At 43.5% G+C, this 25,648-nt stretch overlaps 1 protein-coding gene and 1 pseudogene across 7 annotated transcripts in view; one reads left to right on the top strand and one right to left on the bottom strand.

Annotated features, from left to right (window-relative positions):
- ZNF592 (zinc finger protein 592) overlaps window positions 1-25,648 on the bottom strand; it is a 56,786-nt gene that overhangs the window by 10,596 nt on the left and 20,542 nt on the right. For 2 of the 6 annotated variants that reach the window (XM_003901330.5, XM_017960877.3), the window contains exons 3-5: window positions 19,087-19,216; window positions 12,564-14,802; window positions 6,408-6,586 (exon numbers count right to left, since the gene is read on the bottom strand). In XM_003901330.5, coding sequence (XP_003901379.1) covers window positions 6,408-6,586; window positions 12,564-14,783 — 2,399 coding nt within the window. In that variant the 5' untranslated portion in view covers window positions 14,784-14,802; window positions 19,087-19,216. Of the gene's footprint in view, window positions 1-6,407; window positions 6,587-12,563; window positions 14,803-17,803; window positions 17,829-19,086; window positions 19,217-24,830; window positions 24,915-25,648 lie in introns of those variants that run through there. The other 4 variants (XM_009210822.4, XM_017960878.3, XM_017960875.3 and 1 more) reach the window with 3 other exon arrangements.
- LOC116275669 lies at window positions 713-1,571 on the top strand (annotated as a pseudogene). The gene has a single exon (XR_004184742.1). The product of XR_004184742.1 is annotated as a centrosomal protein of 70 kDa-like (transcript).

The following is a 25,648-nucleotide window of genomic DNA, read 5'->3' as shown; positions in this document are numbered from 1 at the left end:
AGGAGAAAAAAGCACATAATTCCACATTCATCCAAAGTGGCCAAGTACACCTGATATGTGTAAAGAATCTCTTAAGTGGCTTTATTTGTGCCGTTTGACCAAACTCCTGCAGAAACAGTAGAAATATATCCTTCTCGAATGCTACTGAAAATTCCTTCTATGTATCTTGTAGACATTTCTTCGAGAAACCTCACTGAAAGTGAGAACACATGCAAAGTACCCTCAATGAAGGACTGAATCCAACGGGGTTTACAAGTTGATGAGAAAGTGTGCAGAAAAGAGTGCCAACCATATGACACTGCACTTGACCACAGCTTAAGAGAAAATAGGCAATTATAGAATCATATGTTGTGAAATATGTAGTTTTAGAAAAGATAAACAACATAAAGTATTTAACCTTGTTAATAATCACAAATAAGAAAATAACATTAAAACAGTCTAAACTTGCTTCCTTATGACATCATTAGCCACTCTCCAAATTATTAACAAAGAACAGAACAATTTATAAAATTCTGAAATATATGTGTATGCATATTTTACATAAAATACATATAAATTATATATATATTTATATTATATAAATAACCATATATAGAGACTTTTTACATTATCATCAAGTAAAAGCAAAAATAATACAAAACATAAAATAATATTGTAAAACTCTGTAGTAGACTTCAATAAAATGGAACATAGGTATCTTGAGAATGTACTGGCTGGTGGGAGGTGGCGACTGAGGAAGATGAAGATCCAGTTTCAGACATGAGACTTGTTGGGTGATCATTTCATTGAGATCAACCTGAATGACCAGGTGTAAAGTGCAAGAGTAGTATGCTATGACTGAGGCAACTCAAATTTTTTAATTGCCAATGTCTGTTTCTTTTGATTCTACAAAAGAAACTATGTTTCTGGTAGCCCTTAAACCTCAGGATTCCAATCAACCGTCAGCTAGACTCATGACTGAAAAACAGCAGGAAGAAGCAGAATGGGAAAGCATAAATGTGCTATTGATGATGCATGGCTTAAAACCTTTGTCTCTAGTCAAAAGAACAGATCTCAAAGATCTCATCATTTTTGACAAACAGTCATCACAAAGGATGAGACAGAATTTGAAATTGTTGGTGGAAGAAACCTCACGTCAACAGAACATGATACAGGAGCTTATAGAAACTAATCAGCAGCTTAGAAATGAACTTCAGCTAGAGCACAGCCGAGCAACCAATCAAGAACAACGAGCTAATGACTTGGAATAAATTATGGAGAGTGTGAAATCCAAAATTGGTGAATTGGAGGATGAATCACTAAATAGGGCTTGCCAGCAACAGAATAAAATAAAAGATCTTCAAAAGGAGCAGAAAACTTTATAGGTGAAGTGCCAGCATTATAAGAAAAAACGAACTGAGCAACAAGAAACTATTGCTTCTTTGCAAATGGAAGTCTGTAGATTAAGAAAGGAGGAAGAAGATCGCATTGTCACTCAAAACAGAGTGTTTGCCTATCTGTGCAAAAGAGTTCCTCATACCGTCTTGGATAGACGGTATGTAATTTTGCTACATAAATTGATATGTAGCTAGATTCATGGTTTTGTTTGTTTGACCTGATTTTATCTTGGGAGTGGTTATAACTCTTATAAACTAGAAAAGCCTCTCTCTCCTCCTCTTCTGCATTGTTTTTCCGTGCTCATCCTGTTTTTGTTTGTTTGTTTGTTTGTTTGTTCTAGAGGTCCTTTGGGGAATGGAATTGAACATTTACTAAAAATAACACTAAACTTTTAAATAAATTCATAATTAATCAGACATTTCTCAAAATAACTGATCCTTTTAGTGAAGAATAATATTTAGAGATCACTGTATGGGTTTTGGGGTTGCTTAGTTTTATTATGTTATTGATTTTAGGAGTTTTTAGTGGAAAGAACCAGGGACTATATATTTTGGAGGGGACTATATATATTTAACCCAGCTGAAGTTAAGACAGTATTTTTATTTAAATTCTGATTTTACATTTGTAACTGTTGTCTTTTCTACTGAAAATCATTCTTAAGAACAATATTATAATTATTTGCTATATCTGATAATACATAAAAATAGTTTCAAAATATTAAAACTAGAATTACTAACAATAAGCCTACTGAATGAAATTTAAATTTCTGGCATTAGGAGATATACCTCATGTAAATGATGAGTTAATGGGTGCAGCACACCAACATGGCACATGTATACATATGTAACAAACCTGCACGTTGTGCACATGTACTCTAGAACTTAAAGTAAAATAATAAAAAAAATGTCTGGGCAAAAAAAAAAAAAAGAGAATGTACTAAAAAAATTAACATACACAGAATGGGAGAAAATATAAGCAAATCTGACAAGGAACTTGTATTCAGAAGATATAAAAAACTCTTACAACTCAATTATAAGATGTCAAATAACCCAATTCAGAAGTGGGCAAATGATCTGAATAGACATTTCTCCAAAGAAGATGGAGTCCAGGCCAGGCACAGTGGCTCACGCCTGTAATCCCAGCATTTTGGGAGGCCAAGGTCGGGGGATCACCTGAGGTCAGGAGTTCAAGACCAGTCTGGCCAAAATGGTGAAACCCCGTCTCTGCTAAAAATACAAAAATTAGCCGGGCATGGTGGTGGGCGCCTGTAATCCCAGCTACTCAGGAGGCTGAGGCAGGAGAAGTGCTTGAACCCGGGGAGGGGCGGAGGTTGCAGTGAGCCGAGATAGTGCCATTGTACTCCAGCCTGGTCAACAGAGTGAGACTCTGTCTCAAAAAAAAAAAAAAAAGGTGGAGTCCAATAAGCACATGATCAACACTGTTAGTTAACCATCAGGGAAACAAGATACTATTTCACACCCATAAGGATGGTTACAAATCAAGAAGACAATAACAAGTGTTGGCAAGGGTGTATAGAAATCAAAACCTTCATACACTGCTGGTGGGGATGTAAAAATGGTGCAGTCACTTTGCAAAATAGTCTGACAGTTTCTCAAAAAGTTAAACAGGGTTACTATTTTTTTCCTTTTTTAAAATTATATTTTAAGTTCTGGGATACATGTGCAGAATGTGCAGGTTTGTTACATAGGTATACAAGAGCCATGGTGGTTTGCTGCACCCATCAACCCATCACCTACATTAGGTATTTCTCCTAATGCTATCCCTCCCCAATCCCCCATCCCCTGACAGGCCCCGGTGTGTGATGTTCCCCTCCCTATAGAGTTACTATCTGACCCAGCTATTCTACTCCTAGGTATCCAAAGCAACTGAAAACATGTCCACATGATAACTTGTACATGAATGTTCTTCAGCAGCATTATTCACATTATTCATTATTCATGAAGCCAAAAGGTAGAACCAACCCAAAGGTCCATCAGCTGACAAATGGATAAACAAAACATGGTATATCCCCACAATGGAATCTCATTCAGCCATAATAAGGAATGAAATACTGATATATGCTACAACATGGATGAACCTTGCAAATATTATGCTAATATTATATAATTCCACTTATATGACATGTCCAGAAGAGCTATGAGACAGAAAGTAAATTAGTGATTGCCTAGGGTTACGGGGATGAAAGAAGTGGTGGAGTGGTGGATATTAAGTTTCTTCTTGGATAGTAAAAATGCTCTAAAACTGTTTGTAGTGATTGCACAACTCTGTTATGAACACTGTAGTGTTGTGTATGTCTTCTGACTTCAACTGCAGATCACTGAAAATTTTAATATCACTATCTTCAGTAATCCCTTTAGCTGAATCACAACATATTTGGTCTGGCATTCCTTACAAAAAGGTTTGATAAACTGAATTGCTTTTGAGATATTTCTTTTTACTTGTACATAAGAAAATATGTAATTAAAAATGAAAAGTATTAACCCATCCATACAACTAAAAATTTCTTGGGCCAGGTGCGGTGGCTCATGCCTGTAGTCCCAGCACTTTGGGAGGCCAAGCCAGGTGGATCACCTGAGGTCAGGAGTTTGAGACCAGCCTGGCCATCATGGTGAAATCCCAGCTCTACTAAAAATACAAAAATTAGCCAAGCATGGTGGCACATGCTTATAATCCCAGCTACTCAGGTGACTGAGGCAGGAGACTCGCTTGAACCCGAGAGGTGGAGATTGCAGTGAGCCAAGATGCTGCCACTGCACTCCAGCCTGGGTGACAGAGCGAGACTCCATCTAAAAAAAGAAAAAGAAAAAAAAAAAATTCTTGGGTTCAAGATTCAAAGATAAATATTTAAGTGTTGATTGTATTACTATTTGATTGGATTTGATCTCAGAACAAGCAGCATACACTTAAATCAAGGCTAGAAAGGTATTTTTAAGTGTTACAGGATACCGTAAAAACATATTCAGATGTTTGGTTTAAAATGTAGCCTGGGATGTTGCCAAGCAATGCTCTTCAGCAACTTGGTGGTAAGTGCTTTGTATAATCCTGTCTTAGGTTTGTCTTGTTTTTAATGTACTTTAGACACTCCATCCTCCATAAGATGAAAAAGAAATCAGTCTACATTTTTAAATGTTTATACCAGCCAGGTGCAGTGGCTCACACCTGTAATCCCAACACTTTGGGGAGTTGAGGTGGGAGGATCGCTTGAGCCCAGGAGTTTCGCAACCAGCCTGGGCAACATGGTGAAATCTTGTCTCTATAAAAAGCACAAAAAGTTAGCCAGGCATGGTGGTGCGTGCCTGTAGTCCCAGCTACCTGGGAGGCCAAGATGGGAGGATCACCTGAGCTCGGGAGGTCAAGGCTGCAGTGAGCCACGATCACACCACTGCCCTTCAGCCTGGGTGACAGTGAGAGCCTGTCTCAAAAAAATATAAAAATAAAATGTCTACCCCAAGTCAGAAATGTGGGAGTCACTGCAAAACTTTAATATATGTGTTAGCTTCCCAGAATGATCTTTCTAAAACATACTAGCCAGATTACTACCCTGCTGCAAATCTTTCTGTAGCTCCTCAATGTCCACTGGAAAATGCCCAAATGCCTGCCAAGAAATATAAGGTCTTGCATAGCCTGGGCTTGCCTTTGCCAAACTCCTCATCCCTCATTTCATATAAAAGCTATTATCAAATCTTGATGCTTCTTCCTAAACCCCTCTCAAATCTACCTTCTCTCCATTCCCACGATCATGGCTTCAGTGAAGCCCTCAGCATCTCATCTGGATCATCACACTTGCCTTTCAAGAAGTCTTCAGTCTCTCCCCTCACTAATATATGTATTTGCTTCCCAGAATGATCTTTCTAAAATACACTAGCCAAATCACTCCCCTGCTGCAAATTTTTCTGTAGCTCCTCACTGTCCATTGGATAAAGTCCAAATGTCTGCCAAGAAATACAAGGTCTTGCATGGCCTGGCCTCTGCCAACTCCCTAGTCTCATTTCTCCCCACTCCCACAATTCATCCTGACATTCCTCTATACAACCATACTCATCATTCCTGACACCCCTTTTGTGTATGCTGGTATTCCTGCTCAGGCCCTTGCCAGATATGGTTTCCCCTTCTTCTGCCTGAAAATCTCCTAATATCTCCTTTAGGAAGCCTTCCTGACCATTTCTCTATTGTGGGACTTAGCACTCTGAGTTATAATTACTTATGTTCTTATGTTTGTAACCTACCAGGGCAAGCGCTGTTTCTTAATCATTTTTGTATCCTGAGTGTCTAACACAATGCTAAAGACAATAATAAGTACACACAAAAAAGTCAAATGAACTTAAAACCAAAAAAAATTTAATGTCAAATAGCAGAAAACAAATTACAGATCAATGAACTCTAGAGGGAAGCTTTTTCCCTCACTTTAATCTTTTTCCTGAAAATGACTTCTTGCTTATGTTTGACACAAAGGAGGAGATTCCATTTAAAATATGAGTTTTCTTGATTTTACCAAGAGGCTGATCCTTTCTTCCAGTCTCAGGTTTTGCCTATTTTGCCACAAACTGACAAAAATTAACAAAAAGAAAGATACTAAAGCCCTTTGAGTTTGGCATCTTGCAGCCCCATTTGTTAAAACCTGCAAACATTTCCAAGTACTGTAATTAGTACATTCATTAATGAAACAGTACTTTACATTTAATGTGCTGAATGTGATAACTTTGTGAGCAAATTAAACTTAGATACTTTTAAAAAGCAAATAGACAAAGTATTATATGTATTCTAATCTCCCCAAAACTTCAAAGCTAATTTTTTAATATTTAAGTTTTTTAAACTCCTTATTCTTCTCTCTCTTGCTCTTCCTGTCTGCTACCAAATAAAAAATGTCTGTCCACATACCATACAATGCTCTTGTCCTGTTAGACTGAAACTCAAGCCTCTTAAGACCAAAACTATCTGAAATAAGTTCTGGTTTAGGAAAAGGACCAGCCATTGGGCAATACCAGGACAGCAAGCCAGGCAGCACCCACCTGTAGCCCACCTTGCGGGCATAGTGCAGGCAATTCTCCTTTACATGGGTCTGGAAGTAGGCAGAGCGGCAGAGGACCCCACACTCCGGGCAGCAGTAGGGGGACTTGTGTGCGTGAATCCGCTGGTGGGCACAGAAACTGCACTGGTTGGGCAGCAGCATCTGGCATACCTGGCAGGTCTAGGAAAGAACACCAAGAAAGCAGATCATGCAGGAGCCACAGGCCTGTGGCTCTCCAACACGGGCTGTCTGGCTTTCTAGCACATGGGTCAGAATAACCCCTTCCCCCAACCACTCTCTCTTCTAACTCTCCCGGACACTTCTGACACTCCTAGACCTCATTTCGAATGCTGATATTGATACCCAAGAAAGCTTTGTCTGATACCCTATTAATTGGAGACAGACCTGACTCTATTCTCTCAAAGACCAGTTCTGCCCCTAGGACTGTGTTTCTTTCCTGTGGCTTAGCAGAGGACCAGCTTTTCCTTTGCAGAGGCCGAAAGCACATCTTGAATTCTAAGACCTCACTGCACTGCTAGACCCACCAGGGTCTCTGTCATAGCTCAGTAGAGGCAGTTCTTGCCATCTACCCCCAACATTGGCCTGGTAGAGACCTGCTCAGCACCTCTAGTCAGGTAGTTCAGTGACTTCCAAAGTGGATCTGAGACCACCCTGACTGGTACTCAGAAGGCTCTCAATATAGACTGACTGAATAGTCTTGTCAGTTTCCATTGCTCTAGCCCTGTTTGCCCACTCTGGGGGATAGGAGAGTTGCGGGGGTGGGAGGTGGGGGTGGGATGGGGGGCAGGGGTTCCCTGAGCCACAGCTAAGCAAATATACCCACAGACAAGGTCAGATTAGGTAGCGGCTCCTTTGTTCTCAGCCCCAGGAGAAAACCAGGGGAAGTACAAGTCCTACAACCAGACTCCTTGAGCTCTGATGGGCAGAGCTCTGACAAGCAGCCAGCCCAGAGGGAAAAAGTAAAAGACTTAGCTGGTGCCTGCAGGCTGGAGAGGCCCTTCTTAACTTCTTAGTAAAGGGGACACCTGTCCTACTCACAGAGGGAGACACTGATGTGGGGTCAAAGGAGTTGCCTAAAGGGATATAGAAGCCAGCTCGAAGGGGCTGCCACTGACCAAAGATAGGATAACATGAGCATTAAAAAAAATGACTGAATATGTAAATACACTGAATATATAAAAACAATGAGCCACTACAACATAAAACTAATAGAGGAGGTCACCTCAAAAATACTAGGATGGCTACTGTTTGAAAGAACACAAAATAAGTGCTGGAGAGGATATGGAGAAACTGGAACACTTGGGCACTGTTGGTGGGAATATAAAATGGTGCATCTACTGTGGAAAATAGTACAGTGGTATCTCAGAAAATTAAACACAGAAGTACCATATGATCCAGCAGTGCCACTTCTTTTTTTTTTTTTTTTTTTTTTTTTCAGACGGAGTCTCGCTCTGTCGCCCAGGCTGGAGTGCAGTGGCCGGATCTCGGCTCACTGCAAGCTCCGCCTCCCGGGTTCACGCCATTCTCCTGCCTCAGCCTCCCGAGTAGCTGGGACTTCTGAGTGTATACCCAAAAGACTTAAAAGCAAGGTCTCAAAGATAGATACTTTTATGCTCATGTTCATAGCAACATTGTTCACAATAGCTAAGATGTGGAAATAACTCAAGTATTCATCAATGGATGAAAGGAAAAACAAAATGTGTTATATACACCAAATGGAATATTATTCAGCCTTAAAACAAGAAGGGAATTTTTTTTTTTTTTTTTTTTTTTGAGACAGGGTCTCTGTCACCCAGACTAAAGCGCAGTGGCACGATCTTGGCTCACCACAGCCTCCACCTCCCAGGCTCAAGCAATTCTCCTGCCTCAGCCTCCCGAGTTGCTGGGATTACAGGCATGCACCACTACAGCCTGGCTGATTTTTGTTTTTTAGTTTTCCAGGTTTTTTTTGTTTTTTGTTTTGTATTTTTAATAGAGACAGGGTTTTACCATGTTGGCCAGGCTGATCTTGAACTTCTGACCTCAAATGATCCACCCACCTCATCCACCCAGGAAGTGCTGGGCTTACAGGCATGAGCCACTGCGCCCAGCCAAAAAAGAAGGAGATTGTGACATGCTACAACATAGACGAACCTTGAGGACATGCTAAATGGAAAAGCCAGTCACAAAAAGACAAATGCTGTGTGATTCCATTTGTATGAGATCCTAGAATAGTCAAACTCCTAGAGACAGAAAACATAAGGGTGGTTGCCAGGGCTTAGGAGGAGGAAGATAAATGGGGAATTGTTTTTTTGTTTGTTTGTTTCTTTTTTAAAATGAATACAGGGTTTCAGTTTTGCAACATGAAGAGTTCTGGAGACTGGTTTCACAACAATGTGAATACACCTAACATTAACACTACGGAACTGTACACATCAAAATGATTGTGATGGGAAATTTTACGTTACATGTATTTTACCACAATTTTAAAACAATAGAAGAAGGACTCTTAGAACACCAATTGAGATTTTCAGGGTATCAACTCACAGCTCTGAGAACTGTTAATTAAAAGAAACAAATTATCCCATTTTCCAACATAAATTATATTTTAGAGTAACTAAAGAGCCCTCATGGAAGCAAAAAAGATACTTTATAGAGAACTCTAGCTAATAAATGCGAAAGAAACAAAGAATTAGAAAAATATCCTTTGAAACTCAATAAAATTAGACTCAAACAGTGATTACTGATGGATAATTAGGTAAAAGGTGGGGAGCTTTACATTGAAGGGATCAGAATATTATCACCTAAATTCACTCTCATCAATTCAGCATCATTAAAAGTGAGACAATCAGGCACTTTGTGCCTCCTTAAGTTATGAAACAGGAAGAACACAGCACCCTCCACTCCCACCCTCCATCAAAACTGACCTGAATCTAATCAAGTCTTTACTGCTAACTTCTAGTCTACAGAAAAAAATATGGGACATGGAGGAAAAAATTCCTTGCATGAGGAAGTAATCAGCAAAACTCAAAGTTCTGGAAAACTTAGGAAGCAATCAGTTAAACCCAGAATTGTTCTGGAAAATGCTCAGAACACATGACCCAGTTTCTTCAACAAGTCAATGGCATGAAAAGAGGGTGTCTACTAGGATGGAGTGGGAAGAGGTACTGTTCCAGATTGAGCTATTTATGAAACATAAACAAATGTGATGTGTAGCCCCATGTTCAGATCCTGACTCAAAATAATCCCAACTGTAAAAAGACATTTTTTGACATAACTGGAAAAATCTGAATATGAACATATAGTAGGTAATATTAAGGGATTGTTACTAATTGTGTTGGGTGGAATGACAATATCCATCTGGCTGACATCCTGCCCCACCAACGTAGCTTGGAAAGCAAGAGGAAGGATGAAAGACTCCCTGGGTCACTGCAGAGGGAGGCATGCTCCATTCAAGGGCAGACTTCCAGGAAGAAGATGGAAAGCTCAAACCAATGCTGTTCCCGCAGTCCCTGCTGTGGTGTCGAGCGCAACCTATCTGTCCACCCCCTGCCCTCGACACGTGGGCTGAAGCTAGGTACTGTCCTGTGGAAAACTCAAGCCCAGCAGCCATCAAGCCTAGTTTTTAAGCCCATAGCTCAGGGTTCACCCTTTCCCTGAGACTCAGAAGCCAGTGGTAAGAGGTTTTGTGAGGGATTTGGAGCTAGCTGAGAGAGGCCTGATAGCCTTCTGTGCACTCCTTCCCTTCCTGTCAGCTGGTGCTCTTCTCCAGCTCCCACTAGGGCAGAATGACACAGAGAGGATGTAAGATGAGAAATATGCCATGCCAGCCTGGGATCCTACACCCAGACCTCTGCTTCCTCGAATTTTAGAAGATGCACAAGGAGGGCCGGTGTGATGGCTCATGCCTGTAATCCCACCACTTTGGGGAGCCGAGGCAGGTGGATCACTTGAGGTCAGAAGTTCAAGACCAGCCTGGGCAAACATGGCAAAACTCCATCTCTACTAAAAATACAAAAATTAGCCAGGCGTGGTGGCGCACACCTGTAGTCCCAGCTACTCGGGAGGCTGAGGCAGGAGAATCACTTCAACCTAGGAGGCAGAGGTTGCAGTGGGCCAAGATCGTACCACTGCACTCCATCCTGGGTGACAAAGCAAGACTCTGTCTCACCCAAAAAAAAAAAAAAGAAAGAAAGAAAAAAGAAGATACGTAAGGACCAGTGTGAAAAACTCCCAGGCCCAGGCATCAGATCTCCACTGCCAAGGGTCCTCATGGCCCCTTGACTCAGATAAAATAAACCTGGCCCAACTCAACCATGCTGGGGCAGCAAGAACACTGAAGCCCCAGGGGAAGAGACCCAGAGTGACCATACCCCATCTGACGCATCAGAAGAAAAACGCAAACTGAAACAGAGCAGGGAAGATGAGAAGCCATAGTGGGATCCTATAGAACCTTCTGGCCCTTTTCGGGGGTTGAGTCCTCCAGAGAAGCCCTACAGGTCCACCAAACTCAACCTCTGACCTCTACCCTAATATTCCCAAGACCAGCCTCATGCATAACAATTTCCTCTTCTTCAAACCCACTCTGCTCTCTCATACTCCTTTGCTCCCTATACTCAGAACACCCTTGCCCCTCCTACTCCTCCAAACTCATCCTTGCAAGCCCAACTTAAATGTCACCTCCACGCAGCATCTTCCTCATGCATGGAGTCACCATGAATTAGTCCCTCTGAAGCACTCTATGCAATCAGGTTTACAACCTTGGTTTAGCCCCACTCAGTCGGCCACATATTGTAGCTGTTTGGGTGGTGACCACTGCCCTTGCTAAGCCACTGTGAACTCCTAAAGGTGAGACTCCCTTCTGCAGGCATCCCCTGGTTGGCACAGACCCCCAGCCCATGCACAGTGGTGAACACATGCAAAGCTCATCAGCTACCAACACATGCACAGACCCCTGGCTGAACTGAAGCAAAAAGAGCGTTTTGCTTTCCTCCCACCAGGCCTCTGGAGCATCAGCTTAGGGAAGCACCATGAGGGGTGGGTTTGGCTGTGTCATGAAGAGAACCACCTTCTGGAGGCCTCCTTCTTCAGGGAAACCACTAACACATAACACAGACACAGAAGGCGCCAAAGGGTATTCTCAGTGCAGAAGGCCTTTTTTTTTTTTTAAATGAATCTCATCAAGCATAACCAAGAATCAAAACAAGCAGATAAACACAGTTGCTTTCCTGGAGTGGTGAGAATGCAGTTGAAAGGAGGAGGCTCCAAAAACCTCTGCCACAGGCCCCACATGTCTGTCCACTCTCCTTCCTTCTACCCCAGCCCTGCCATTGGCCCTACTGCAGTTTCCACAAAAGGACTGCAAAAACAGCTATGTCACTGGACTGCAAAAACAGCTGTGTCACTGCAGGTCAGAACAACTTATCAAAGACACAGTTCTTTGGCTGGGCACAGTGGCTCACACCTATAATCCCCGCACTCTGGGAGGCCAAGGTGGGCAGATCACTTGAGGCCAGGAGTTTAAGAACAGCCTAGGCAACATGGTGAAACCCTGTCTCTACCAAAAATATAAACATTAGCTAGGCATGGTGATGCACACCTGTAGTCCCAGCTACTTGGGGAGGCTGAGGCACAAGAATCTCTTGAATCCCAGAGGCAGAGGTTGCAGTGAGCTGAGATCCCACCAGTGCACTCCAGCCTGGGCGACAGAGCGAGACTCCGTCTCAAGCGAAAAAAAAAAGACAAAGTTCTTAGAACAGACTGAGGTGCAGGGGCGGTGACTCACCTATCTCTGTCCCCAAGTTCCTTGGTCACATGCTAAGACTGTGCTGACACCTGCCAGAGACCAGAGGGAGATCATGCAGTAAAGACCTATCTCTGGCCTGACACTGGGCCTTGACAGACCCTTTGAGGGAAAGCTAAATGGAAATGGGACATGTCCATAAATACACTTGCTAATTTAGGGTCTCACCTCAGTAATGGGCAGGACACCTTTTCCAACAAACACCAAGCACTAAATATTCAGGCAGACGTCCTCTTCTAAGACTCATAAGATTCCATCACTGCCCCCATATCAATGAGCTTTCCTCTCCATGCCCAGTCATGGAACCTGTGTGAGCCAGGGGCCCGATACCCATAACAGTGAGGGTCTGCTTACCAGCCCCTCTGTCTCCTCTGTTGTCCTCTGGAAATGTGCAGCCAGGACCATGTAGTCCCGCATCTGCTTGTGACATTCAAGACACTTGATTGAGTACCGGATGAGCCTCACAGGGTCTGGGTAGAGTGGCAAGGCTGGAGGAGGAGGACTGGCACTGCCCGAAGTGAGGCCATGTTTGGGAGACGATGAAGGGGCTGGGGCTGCTGGTGCCGTGGAGTTCACAGGGGCCGACACGAACATTTGGTCTGCAGAGATGGGCTTCACCAGCAGCTGGGAACACTGCATGACGAGCCCCTTGCTCTTGTGGTCACGGGCATGCCGGAGCAGGCTGCACTTGTTGAAGAAGAGCAGCGTCTTGGAGCACAGTGTGCACAGTACCTCAATGTGGACGCTCCGCCGGCCATAGTGCTGGCTCAGGCTCTTCTCTAAGGCAAATGCGTCTCCACACTCCAGGCAGCAGTACCCACTGGCCGGCACGTGGATCCTGCTGTCCGCAGGCGGGCTGAGATTTGGCGCGTAGAGGGGCACGGGGTTGGAGCTATGGAGGACCTTATTGAAGACCTCTACAATCAGTGGAGCAGCCTTTTTCACCTGGTGGACCAGGGGCACCGACATTTGTGTAAGCTGTGGCTGGCTCCGTCTTTGCACTGAGGACTTGGCTGTCACTGATGCAGCAACACTGTGGGGAACGAGGTTCAGGTTGGCCAAGTGCACGGCTTTGGGCAGGAGGTTGGCAGGGGCCAGGGTGGATGCCTGCAGTGCTGTGCTCTGTTGCTTCTTGCCTGTCTGTGAGCCTGGGGCAGCCCCCTTTGGGACCTGGGGCCCAGAACTGCAGCAGGGAGATGAAGAGTCACTGGCCTTTGTCATGCTCTCGTCCCCTTTCCTGGCCCCCTGGGGGCTCCCTGAATTTGTGCCTGCCTCAGGAAAGTGCTCTTCCACAGGCACCTCATCCCCTGGCACCTCGCTTGGGGCCTCAGCAATGGCGCTCCCTAGAGGTGACCCAACAGGGGACTTACTTGGATCATCAGGATCTGGCAGGATCCTTGTGACAGTCCGTTTGATTTCCCCTGATGATGTCTTAATGGTTTTGATTCTCACTTTGGGAATTGCTGGTGGGGAGCTGGCAGCCACAGACGGTGAGCCTTTGCTGCTGCTATCACTGCAGATGCTACGAGGGCTGTCTGATGGCTTGATACTTTTTCTAGTGGCCTCCAGAGGGCTCCGGGGACTCTTTGGTGACTTGGGCATTTTGGGGCTACCTTTAGAACCCTCTTTAGCGGGCCCTGAGAGATCCTTTGTGTGGCCAGGCTGATCCTCCTTAGTGACACTAGCCACTCTTTTGGCCTGCAAGGCCACCAAGGCTGCCACACAAGAGGACAGCTTGGAATGAGCTGGCTTTAGACGCTGCCTAGGGGGGACTGATGAGCAGGTACCAAGCTCCCGGGCAAGCCCCTTGGACTCTCCGACACTGTTGCTAGGATGGCTGTTGAACTCCAAAGCTTCCCCAAAGAATTGAGTGGCATCCGGATCCTTGTGAGGTTCCACTGCGTTCTGCCCACCTCGCTCGTGTTCCTGCTGGCTCCCCAAAGGCAGGGGTTCTGGCTTGGGTTCTTTCTTACAAAAATGATCAAACATATGCAGCTCTGGAACCGGAAACTTAGCCAGAGCCTCCAGGACTGGGCCCCCCGCAGCTCCGCACCCAAGAGCGGGTGGGAAATAACTGTCAGAGTGTTTGGGCTTTATCCCGAATCCGTTATCTTTGATGGGATCCTCAGGTTCTGGGCTGGAGATTGGACTGAACTGGTTGAAGGTGGGTAATGGCTCTGACTTGGGAGGCTCCAGTTTGCCAGGGAAACTCCTGGCACTGTCTCCATTCATAAAAGTAGAATCAAATTTCCCACAGTTGTGGGGATCTGGAGGCAGATCTGAGCCCCGGAATCCATTGTGTAGGAGACTGGGAGTAATGTGGTCCTTCTCTGCTTCAAACGACTCCTGGCGGCTGGTGTTCTTGACAATGACACTCACGGCCGGCACATCAGGGGCTGATCCTGAGTGAGATAAGGACACACTTTCATCCATACATATGCCTGGAGGTTTGAGGGGACTCTCATTCTCCTCACTGGGTGTCTGGATGGCCTCCTTGGCATCAAGGCTGGTGGGGTCTGGGATGTCAAAGGCAGCCAGAAGGTCATCAAAATCTGGGGTTTTCATATCCCCCATGGCTGGATGCTGGCAAGGGCTATAACAGAAACAGAGAACAGAATCAGTGACCACCAGGGTCCCATTGGACCATCTTCACTACACACCCATCAAACTAATGAACACACAGCCAGGACACCCATGCAAAACCCCACATACTATGACAGGAAGCCACCCACCTCAGTTTTACCCCAACAGGTTTCTAAAATGCTGGAGAGGTGGGGGCAGAGATGGAAAGAGTAGTGAGATGTAGCGACAAGCCTGCTTGGATGATCTTAAACCTCAGTACCTGGAAATTGACAGCTAGTTACAAAGCCACAAAGATTATGCTCCTACCATACTCCCCCAGCTTCTCAGGGAACCTCATCCCTCCATGATCATGTGCACTAGCAAAAAGCCACTCGGCACTTCCAGCCTTTAGAAAACTACTGATTAATACATAGAACCTGGCTATAACTTCTTCTGCTAATTTACTCTTAGCAATTACTCACTAACTTTATATAACTTTGGGGGTTTTTGCTGCATAAATTCAATCAAATCCAAAATGATTTGCTATTTGTGTTGTCTTATTAATAAACTCTAGAAAATTACATCATCCCTAGGTATTTTTTCTCTGTTCAGCAGACACACTTGATTCCTTTTCACCCTAAAACTGTTACCAGTTGGTAAATGCTCCTCCATTAAACCTGAGGAGCAAGGTGACTTGCAAAGTACCAACAGTTATCAAATTGGTCAGTTGACAATTTGGGGGAAGCCTAAATTCTATTTTGACTTAATATACAAAGAATAAGATAATAATTCTATTTTAACTTCATGCACCTGGTTCCTTCATGATCTGGGGAAGCAGAGCTACAGAACTACTGCAACATGGGAAACACAAGGCCCTAGAGAGACCTTCCATTAGGAAATTCTCATAAAACTCACACTTAAGATGAAACATGAAACTGGCTGGCTCAAACCTGCTGGAGGGAGAAGAAAAACCTCACCATGTCCCTTTAAAACCTGGATCTGCTTCAGCATTCCAGGGCCTTTACTGGCTTACGTGTTTCTTATGTCACATTTATGTTGAAAACCTTTCAGGATGCAGACTGGCACAATTCTTTTAGAAAGCAGTATGGTAGCTTCACAGAACCAGAAAAGTGGCAAACGTTAGGTCCAGGAACCCCACTTCTAGAAATTTATCCTAAGAACAAAAATTCTCAAAAACTATATGCAAAAATGATATGTTACAGCATTATTTAAAAAGCACAAAAGAGAGTGACACACACAAAAAGAATTTAAATGTCTTAAGACCAAAAAAAAAAAAAAAATACTTAATAGGCTGTAATGCAGTCATTAAAAATTCTCATTATGGGCCGGGCGTGGTGGCTCTTGCCTGTAATCCCAGCATTTTGGAAGGCTGAGGCAGGCAGATAGCTTGAGGTCTTGAGCCTGGCCACCATGGTGAAACCCTGTCTCTACTAAAAATACAAAAATTAGCCAGGTGTGGTGGTGGGCGCCTGTAATCCCAGCTACTCCGGAGGCTGAGGCAGGAGAATCACTTGATCCCAGGAGGCAGAGGTTGCCATGAGTCAAGATCGCACCACTGCACCCCAGCCTGGGTGACAGAGTGAGACTCCATCTCTAAATAAATAAATTAATTAATTAATTTTTAAAAATTCTCATTATGAAATCTATATAGCAACAAGGACAATTACTTATAATGTCAAGTTTAAAAAGACTAATACAAAAATGTTGTCAGACTATAACAATGTAAAATTATGCATGCATTTGAGTCAAGATTTAAAAAAAAATGAAAATGATTATGTGCAGAGTAGTGGAATTACTATTGGGTTAGTTTTTCAAAACTTTTTTAGGGGGCTGATAGACTGCTTTTACAATTTTTAAAGGGAAAAATAACAACAGTAACAACAAAAACCCACTCAGAACCACAGGGCAGCAGGTGGCATAGCAGAGGTATATCTCTTACCACCCCATGGGATCAACAGGTTTCCAGCTTTGGTTCTTGCCCCTCTCCCAACTCCCAGCAAAATACATCTGCCTGCATAAGAGTTCTCACAGAAAATGAAAATTATACTCCCTCCCATTGGGAAGATATCTAATTATGGTAATAATAAAGTGCAATACCAATTATCTAAACATGGGTTGGCAGAATACACCACTGGAATGAGATATAAAGTTTTGAACAGAACAAATGTTTGTCTCTTGGAGTAGGAGGTGTTGGAACCCATAAACAAGAGGAACATACCCGATGTCACTGAAAGCAGTGGGTACTCAATACCAAGTGACTTACTATGCAGGGTGATCATAACTATAAGGAAACACCTGCATGATATTTGCTTTATAAGCTTCTTTTTTATTTCTTTTTTGTTCTTTCTTTCTTTTAAATGTCTAGGAAAGGCTAGGCACAGTGGCTCACTCCTGTAATCCCAGCACTTTTGGAGGCCGAGGCAAGTGGATCACCTGAGGTCAGGAGTTCGAGACCAGGCTGGCCAACACAGTGAAATCTCGTCTCTACTAAAACTACAAAAATTAGTTGGGACACGCCTGTAGTCCCAGCTACCTGGGAGGCTGAAGCAGGAGAATCACTTGAACCCAGGAGAAGAAGGTTGCAGTGAGTCGAGATCTTGCCACTGCACTCCAGCCTGGGCAACAGACCGAGACTCCATCTCAAAAAAACAAAACAAAACTGTCTACGAAAAAAAAGATTGAGGGGAAAGGGCAGAACAGATTTCCCAGCTCTCATTTAGGAGATGGAGAAAGCATGTGGGAGAAGAGGAGAAGTTGATTGTGTGTATAAGGATTAGCTGGGAGTTTGCTATTATCTAATATGAAGTTGCAGAGGCTTGAAGCAGAGAAAGATTACATCAGAAGTAAAGCTCTCCTCATAGAGAAGTCTCAGGGATTGACTGAGAATGGTCAGAAGTAAAGTGAGTATCTTTTGCTGGAAAATCAGAGCTAGTAAATGGTGTGAGAGCTCAATATTAGCAGCAGAAAAAAAACTTTTATAGAGATTTTAGGTCAGGTACAGTAGCTCATACCTGTAATCTTAGCACTTTGGGAGGCCAAGGGAGGAGGATCACTTGAGCCCAGGAGTTTGAGAGTAGCCGGGGAACACAGTGAGACTCTCTCTATTTTTAAGAAGAATAAATGTTTTAAATGCCAAAGCTGAAAGCCTTTAAAAGCCAAAGATCACATCCTGTTTTCTATTTAGCCCCAGTAAGAAAAACCAAAAACAGCAGTAATCAATAACTGTGAATAAGGTACTCTACCGTGCACCTACATGTTTATATTTACTTGAACCTTGCTCTAAAGCATCACATTGTTTTTAAATAGAAATTAATCAAAATGTACCCTGTTATAAAGCAAAAGAAGAAACTGTAAAGAAAAAAACAATAAAAAAGTTCTATTTACCAAAAACCTGCCAGCACAAAGTTAAAAGGCAAACAACAAATTAAAAGGAATATTTGCAACATATAATTATCCTTGATATCTTAACTAAGACATAAAAAGCCCTCATAGAGGGACCTCCTCTTTCGGCTTTGGAGCCCCCTCCATCTGTCTCTGTACAAGGGAGTTTCTTCCTTCTGTCTTCTCCCTTCCTTCTTGCCTATTAAATGCTCCACTCCTTAAAACCACTCCACGTCGTGTCTGTGTCGTTTTCTCTAAACCGGCATGAGGACCAAGAACCCTAGTGTTCCTCCACTCATCAGAGCCGTATCATTTTGGTGCATGGGCCAGGAAAGGAAATTCAATCATCAGACTGCAATCAAACTCCAAATGGTGCTACAAACTGAACCACACATGGACACGCCATCTTCTGAGGACTCTTAGATCAACCCCAGGAGGAGCCCTAGCTGCTGTTCCCCATTTGACGTCCCTTTTCAGCAGGAAGTAGCCAGAAAGAGTCGTCGCCCAAAACCCCCTAACAGAGTTAGTGTGGCATCTCCACAGTGGGGGAGTGTTGTAGGAAAAGGGGTCACTGGGAAGTTTTAAAGCATCTCTGGAAAAGTTTCTTGTAAAGCCCAGGCTCTTAGAGCCAGGCCAGCAACCTTTGATATGCAAGTCGGCCATTAGAAACTGGGTCCACCCAAACATGGAGATTCCCGCAGCCTTCTTGCCCTTTCCCTGCAAGTTCCTGGCAACATGGCCACCCCCACATATCCTCACGTGTGTAGAACGTCATGGCATCATGCATTTGTATATTAAAAGACTAGGGTGGGAGGGCCAGCTTTTTCTCTACGTGAATGACATGACTAGTCAAACCAATCCTCTGAGCCCTATGCAAATCAAACACCGCCTCCTCCAGCCTCTGCATATATACCTGACCAGTATCCGTGGCCGGTGGGGACCTCCGTTTTCGGCTTTGGAGCCCCCCCTCCCTTTGTCTCTGTACAGGGGAGCGTCCTCCTTCTGTCTTCTCCCTTCCTTCTTGCCTATCAAACTCTCCGCTCCTTAAAACAAAAACAAAAACAAAAACAAAAAGCCCTTACAAAGCAATAAATAAAAGATAAGCAACCCATTAGAAAAATGAGTGAGGGTGATGAGCACACAATTAAAAGAGGAAAGACAAATGGACAGACTAGAAAAAATACTCCAGAATGGAGTTAGGTTACAAGAATATTCCAAATGTTAAAAGTATCTCGGCTGGGAGTGGTGGCTCATGCCTGTAATCCCAGCACTTTGGGAAGCCGAGGTGGGCGGATCACGAGGTCAGGAGATCAAGACCATCCTGGCTAACACGGTGAAACCCTGTGTCTACTAGAAGTACAAAAAAATTAGCTGGGCGTGTGGTGGCAGGTGCCTGTAGTCCCAGCTACTCAGGAGGCTGAGGCAGGAGAATGGCGTGAACCCAGAGGCAGAGGTTGCAGTGAGCCAAGATCGTGCCACTGCACTCCAGTCTGGGCGACAGAGCTAGACTCCGTTTCAAAAAAAAAAAAAATAGTATCTCAACAGATAAAATTATTTTCTCTTTTGTTTATCTTCATTTTAAAATTATTCAAACTATTTGTTTCAAATTGCATTACTTACGTAACTTCATTATTTTTAGCACTTTGGTGGGAGGCCAAGGTGGGATGATGGCTTGAGCCTAGGAGTTCAAGACCAGCCTAGGCAACATAGTGAGACCCCATGTCTCACTGAACAAGCTAGATAGATCCAGACCTGGTGAGCTCACTGAGTGATCTAGAGTGGCCTAGTCAAGAGGCAAGGCAGGATCACTGGTTTGGAGGCTGGGAGTAAATTTCACTCAAAGGTGAGATAATGGAATTTGCAACAATATGAACAGCCCCCTTGGGGGTAAAGAACAACTCCAAGACTGGCAGACTGACGACTATACCTTCTCTCAGAATAAGTTTCTACCTAGGGAATATCTGGAAATATTTTTTAAAGATGAACATAAATCCTATTGTTTATTACAGGGTCTACTAGTTTGCCCAGGAAATTTTACCAAACATTTAAGTAAACATATCAACTAGATGTGGGTAAGGAGCATCTTAGTTTTGAAAGGGCCTCAGCATGCCAAATCACCCTGTTGGAATTATTTGAGGGTATAAAAACAATATGATTCGGCTGGGTGCAGTGGCTCACGCCCGTAATCCCAGCACTTCGGGAGGCTGAGGTGGGCAGATCACCTGAGGTCAGTTGGACACCAGACTGGCCAACATAGTGAAACCCACCTCTACTAAAAATACAAAAATTAGCTGGGAATGGTGGTACGCACCTGTAAACCCAGCTACTTGGGAGGCTGATGCAGGAGAACCTCTTGAATCCAGGAGGTGGAGGTTGCAATGAGCTAAGATCACGTCACTGCACTCCAGCCTGGGCAACAGAGCGAGACTCTGTCTCAAACAACAACAACAATAAAACCCAGTATGATTGGCTGGATACGGTGGCTCATGACTGTAATTCAGCACTTTGGGAGGTTGAGGCAGGGGATCCCTTGAGGTCAGGAGCTCGAGACCAGCCTGGCCAACATGGTGAAACCCTGTCTCTACCAAAAACACAAAAATTAGCCAGCTATGGTGGCAGATGCCTGTAGTCTCAGCTACTTAGGAGGCTGAGGCAGGAGAATCACTTGAACCTGGGAGGCAGAGGTTGCAGTAAGCCAATACTGCGCCACCGCACTCCAGCCCTGGTGGCAGAACGAGACCCTATCTTAGGAAAAAAAAAAGAAAACAGTGGCCAGGCGCTGTGGCTCATGCCTGTAATCTCAGCACTTTGGGAGGCCAAGGTGGGTGGATCGCCTGAAGTCAGGAGTTCGAGACCAGCCTGACCAACATGGCAAAATCCTGTCTCTACTAAAAATACAAAACCTAGCCGGGCATGGTGGCACACACCTGTAATCTCAACTAGGGGCAGGAGAATTGCTTGAACCTGGGAGGCAGAGGTTACAGTGAGCTGAGATGGCATTATTGCACTCCAGCCTAAGCAACAGAGTGAGGACTCTGTCTCAAAGAAGAAAAAAAAAAAGTATGATTATATATAATTATGGCAGAACTAGTAGACTAGTAGACAAAATTTCTACAGACTTTAAATACTAAGATCCCACCAAAAACAAAACAAAACAAAACAAAACCAGAACAAAATAACAACTGACTTCCATGAAACTTGGGTGAAGGTATGTTATCTGTGTGCATCCGTATATATGTCTTCATGTAATTCTCATTCATGGGGAAATATAACCAGTAGAGTTTTTAACCCATTGACTAGTTTTGGACTAGAGCTTTACGCTTTCATAAATTACCTAGAATGGTGGTTTCCAACCCATAAGGGAACCCAGCTTCACATCCACATATGTGTTCTCAAGGACCAGCCATTAGACACACCACTACCGAATAATGACTCATGAAAAATTTATTTTAAAAAGGAAGTCTTCATAATTATATAAATGCTTTGGGACCCAATAATCTAGCAGAAGAATGTTAGGATGTAAGTTTCATGAAGGAAGAGGCTTATCTATTTCACTCATCACTGGATTCCCCATTAGGTACTCAATAAATATTTGTAGAAGCAATAAAGTAAAACCTTCAAGTTTGCAAATGGCCTTAAAGCTGTTCCTAATCAAAACGCAAAATTAAAAGACAGGTTCTCATGAGGCTGTATAAATAGGCAAAATTATAGCAAGTGACCATCAGTGAAGGCAAATGTGAAGGAACATTCAGGGAAAAGCAATACCAATTATACTTTTAGAATAATGGATTTTAAGCTACACTGTTCAATCAGCTTAGACTGTTCCCTTAAGATACCACATTGCATGTTTGATCACAAAAGGTCCAGAAAATGCTGGGCATTATCAGAAAGAACACTGTAAGCAAATTAGAACTTGTGATCCTGCCCTTATTCAAAACCACTCTGTGTCTGTAGCTACATGTGCTGTGCAGTTTGGGTTCCCTATACCTCAAGAAAAACATACCAGAGTTGGAAGAGGTCCTGAGAAATCTCAGAGATTGAAGTTATAAAGTAAATGAAACAGCTTTCTAATGACAGCCTAAAAATTAGAGCTCTATTTTTTTTTCTGGAGAGATGAAAATTTAGGAGAAAGGGGAAAGTATAACTAAATTATAGGTTTGTTCATCAAACCTCATAATACTAGAGAGAAGAGGGCAGTATTTTGAAGTTTGAAATAAAATATGTACTGGGCTTGGACATTCCCAGGGTGCTCTGTAGATCTTCACCCCTGGATGGGGACAAGGCAGGGCCCCTCTCTGAACTGACCTTTTTATTGGGAGAATTAAACCCCTGGTGGGTGGTGACTTGTTAAAAAAAGAAATAAAAGATGTAGACAAAAGATGATTTTATCTATTGTCAGAAAATATCCTGAATTATCACAGGTACAAAAATATATAAATGTAGTAACATTCACATATTCAAATCTAAAAATAAAAAAGGTTCCGAGGAACTAAGAACAAGGACTTAACACTGAACCCATGAGCTTTTTCTCCCTCTGCAACAAAGCCTTCAAATTTCAAGTAACATTAAACTTTGTTATCTGTTACTTCAGCAATGCTAAGTTCAGTAATAGTAGATTAATAAAAGTTCAGTAACAGGACATTAAGGAGGCAGAGGCACTCCAAAATGCATTAAGAAAAATTTGATCTCTAATCAATATATTCTGTTTAATAAGACAAGGAAGCAAATAAAATGTTGTAGATTTATAAAATGAAAGTGAAAGGCAGCATGATTTAAGGAACACTGAACTGTGAGACAAAAAAAAACACAAGTTTTCTTGAATTTGCCATTGTTCATTGTACTAGGACTGGAAGAAAGGATGGATGGATGTTTTACAACCTGTGGGTGAACTTTCAACCCTGCTCCCCCACATGACTGACGATGGCTTAAATACTGGTATCATCTGTGTTGCATTATTGCTTGTAATTATTAAGAGTTTTTATTTATTTGTCTCACTCTGTCGCCCAGGCTGGAGTGCAATGGTGTGATCATAGCTCACTTCAGCCTCCACCTCCTGGGCTCAAGTGATCCTCCCGCCTCAGGCTCCTGAGTAGTTGGGGTTGCAGGCATGCACCACCATGCCTGGCCAGATCTTTTAATTTTGTAGAGACAGGGTCTCCCTAGGTCGTACCAGGAATGGAAGCAGACAAGGGGAAAGTCAGAACAAGCAAACAAGTTCAAGAGTAAGCTGCTGCTCCCAAGATGTGCAGAGCCTCTGCCTGAACTCGAGCAGGAACATTAATCATCGAGACACCGCTTTCATGGGTGGCAGCGAAGGGAACTCAGTGAAACTTCAGTAGGATCAGAGGAAACAGAAAAAAAGAGCCTCAGAACAAAACCCCAGACTGGGAATGGTATAGCTAAAAGAATAAGGAATTGTGACCACATGGAATTGGCTTTCACTCCTATGGTATCAATAATTACTTGCATGAAGACCCTAGGTAGGCATTGGTTTAGTATGTAAAATTAAACTAACTTTAAAGATCTCTGAGTCCTTGAGCAGGCCAGACTGCAATGGCTGGGCAAATTAATCTAGAACTTACGGATTTCTATATAAAAATTAACTGCTAAGGTGGACAAGCAGACTCCATAGCATATACATCTCACTGGCCTCTTGAATACACATCTGAGGCCTGATTATAGGTCTATGTCACTCCAAGTCTCAGATGTTCTGAGTCAGTCAACGGCCAATGTTTCATTTTATGAGGCACCTGCTGTTCAAGCCAGCAGCAAAAAATGGCCCAAAGAGATTCTCAGCAGTACATAAGAAACAGCTGTCCCAGTGGGCTCAGGCAAAAAAAACCCACCTTTTTTACTTGTCTTTCCTCCACTTAGTGTAGCCCCTCTAATGTACATATTGCCATAAAATTTGCTGTGAAACATACATCTGATCACCAAGATGACCCTGTTCAAAATCTCCATGGTGTTTGGGATGGAGTTCAAACCCTTCAGCCTCACATGGAGGATGCATTCCAATGTGGTCTCTGCCCCTCTCCAGCAACTTGTCAGGATACCTTTCATTCTGACCCCAGTGGTGGTTATCTCACACTCTCTCATGCCTCTGTGCCAGGGTTTGAGCTATCCCCCTGACTAGAGAAGAATACCTGATACCCCAACCCACCAGGGCCCCAAACACAAACATGCCTAAGAACTCCTCATCCCCAAGCTTCGGCTCCAGAGTTCCCTTCTGATGCCTTCTCTGAGTACTGCAACTCCAGTCCTCTGCCCTCCTCCTGCTCCACTCTTCTCCTGACACCCAGGCCTCTCTTCCTCTGTGGCAGCACTTCTCACAGGGGGTTGGAATCATTCGTTTGCTCGTCAGTCTTTGCCATCAGTATGTGAGCGACTCCTGTGTTGGGGTCATGTCTTTCTCCTCTATTTCCGTGACCTAACACACCTGGCTCCCCATGGCAGGTGAGTTGTCACTGCTCCCACTGCTCCCAGAGCCATTCCTGGATGTCTCTTCAACCCCCTGGCTGATGTACCTGCCCCTGCTTGCCCTGTGCAAGGTGTCCTTCGCCCAGAGGCAGCTTCTCCTCTCCCCCTTCCATGCCTTTTCCACGCCAACTGAAGATTGCAAGGACAGAATTATATTGCAAACATTCTAACAAGACTCACAAGATGTTAAAGCCGAAGGGGCCCTTAGAAATTATCTGGTCCAGGGGCTTCCAAATGCCTGTCTGAAGGCTGCTGGTGGACAGACTGCAAAAGAGTAACATGGGGAATGACTTAAAAATACAGATACACAGGCTCCACCATGAAAATTCTGATTCAATAGGTCTAGGATGGATCCCTGCTTTTGGGTTTTTTTTTTTTTAAAGCTTCCCAGGTGATTCTAGTGCACTGGTCTAGTCCAAACTCTTCATTTTTTAAACATGGAGAACTGAGGCTCAGAGAGGGGAACCGTCACCAAATGCTAAGACTTAGGACTGGCACTGAAGGCACAAGCTGAAGGCCCAGACCCTGCTCTTGAGCACCTACACATACATAATCCACTGGAAACATCTTTGGGCACCACTGAGGCTCATCAAGCGCACAGAATTCCCACAGAAGTCACCTCACTCTCCCTTTTGCTCTATTTATTCTTCCTCACATCATAATTTTCTACCTTTACTGTAGTTTACTGAACATTTCAGTAAAGTGTTCTCTTTCCTGCTATTTTATAAGCCCCTCAGTAGACACTCACTAAATTATTATTTCTAGATTTGGATCTCTACTTGGATATCTAATAGGCACCTCAGATCTACTATGTCTAAAATCTAGCTCTTGATTTCCTCCTACAGCCTTCCCCATTTCAGTAAATGAAAATGCCATTCTTCCAGCTGCTTAGGCTTAAACCTCTTTCTTTCACACCCTTCATCCAATCCACAAGCATATCCTGTCAACACATCCTTCAAAATATATTCAAGTCCAGCCATTTCTCACTACCTCTACCA

Source organism: Papio anubis, chromosome 7 (assembly GCF_008728515.1).
Source record: "Papio anubis isolate 15944 chromosome 7, Panubis1.0, whole genome shotgun sequence".
NCBI lineage: Eukaryota > Metazoa > Chordata > Mammalia > Primates > Cercopithecidae > Papio > Papio anubis.
This window is presented reverse-complemented; position numbering and strand designations above follow the sequence as displayed.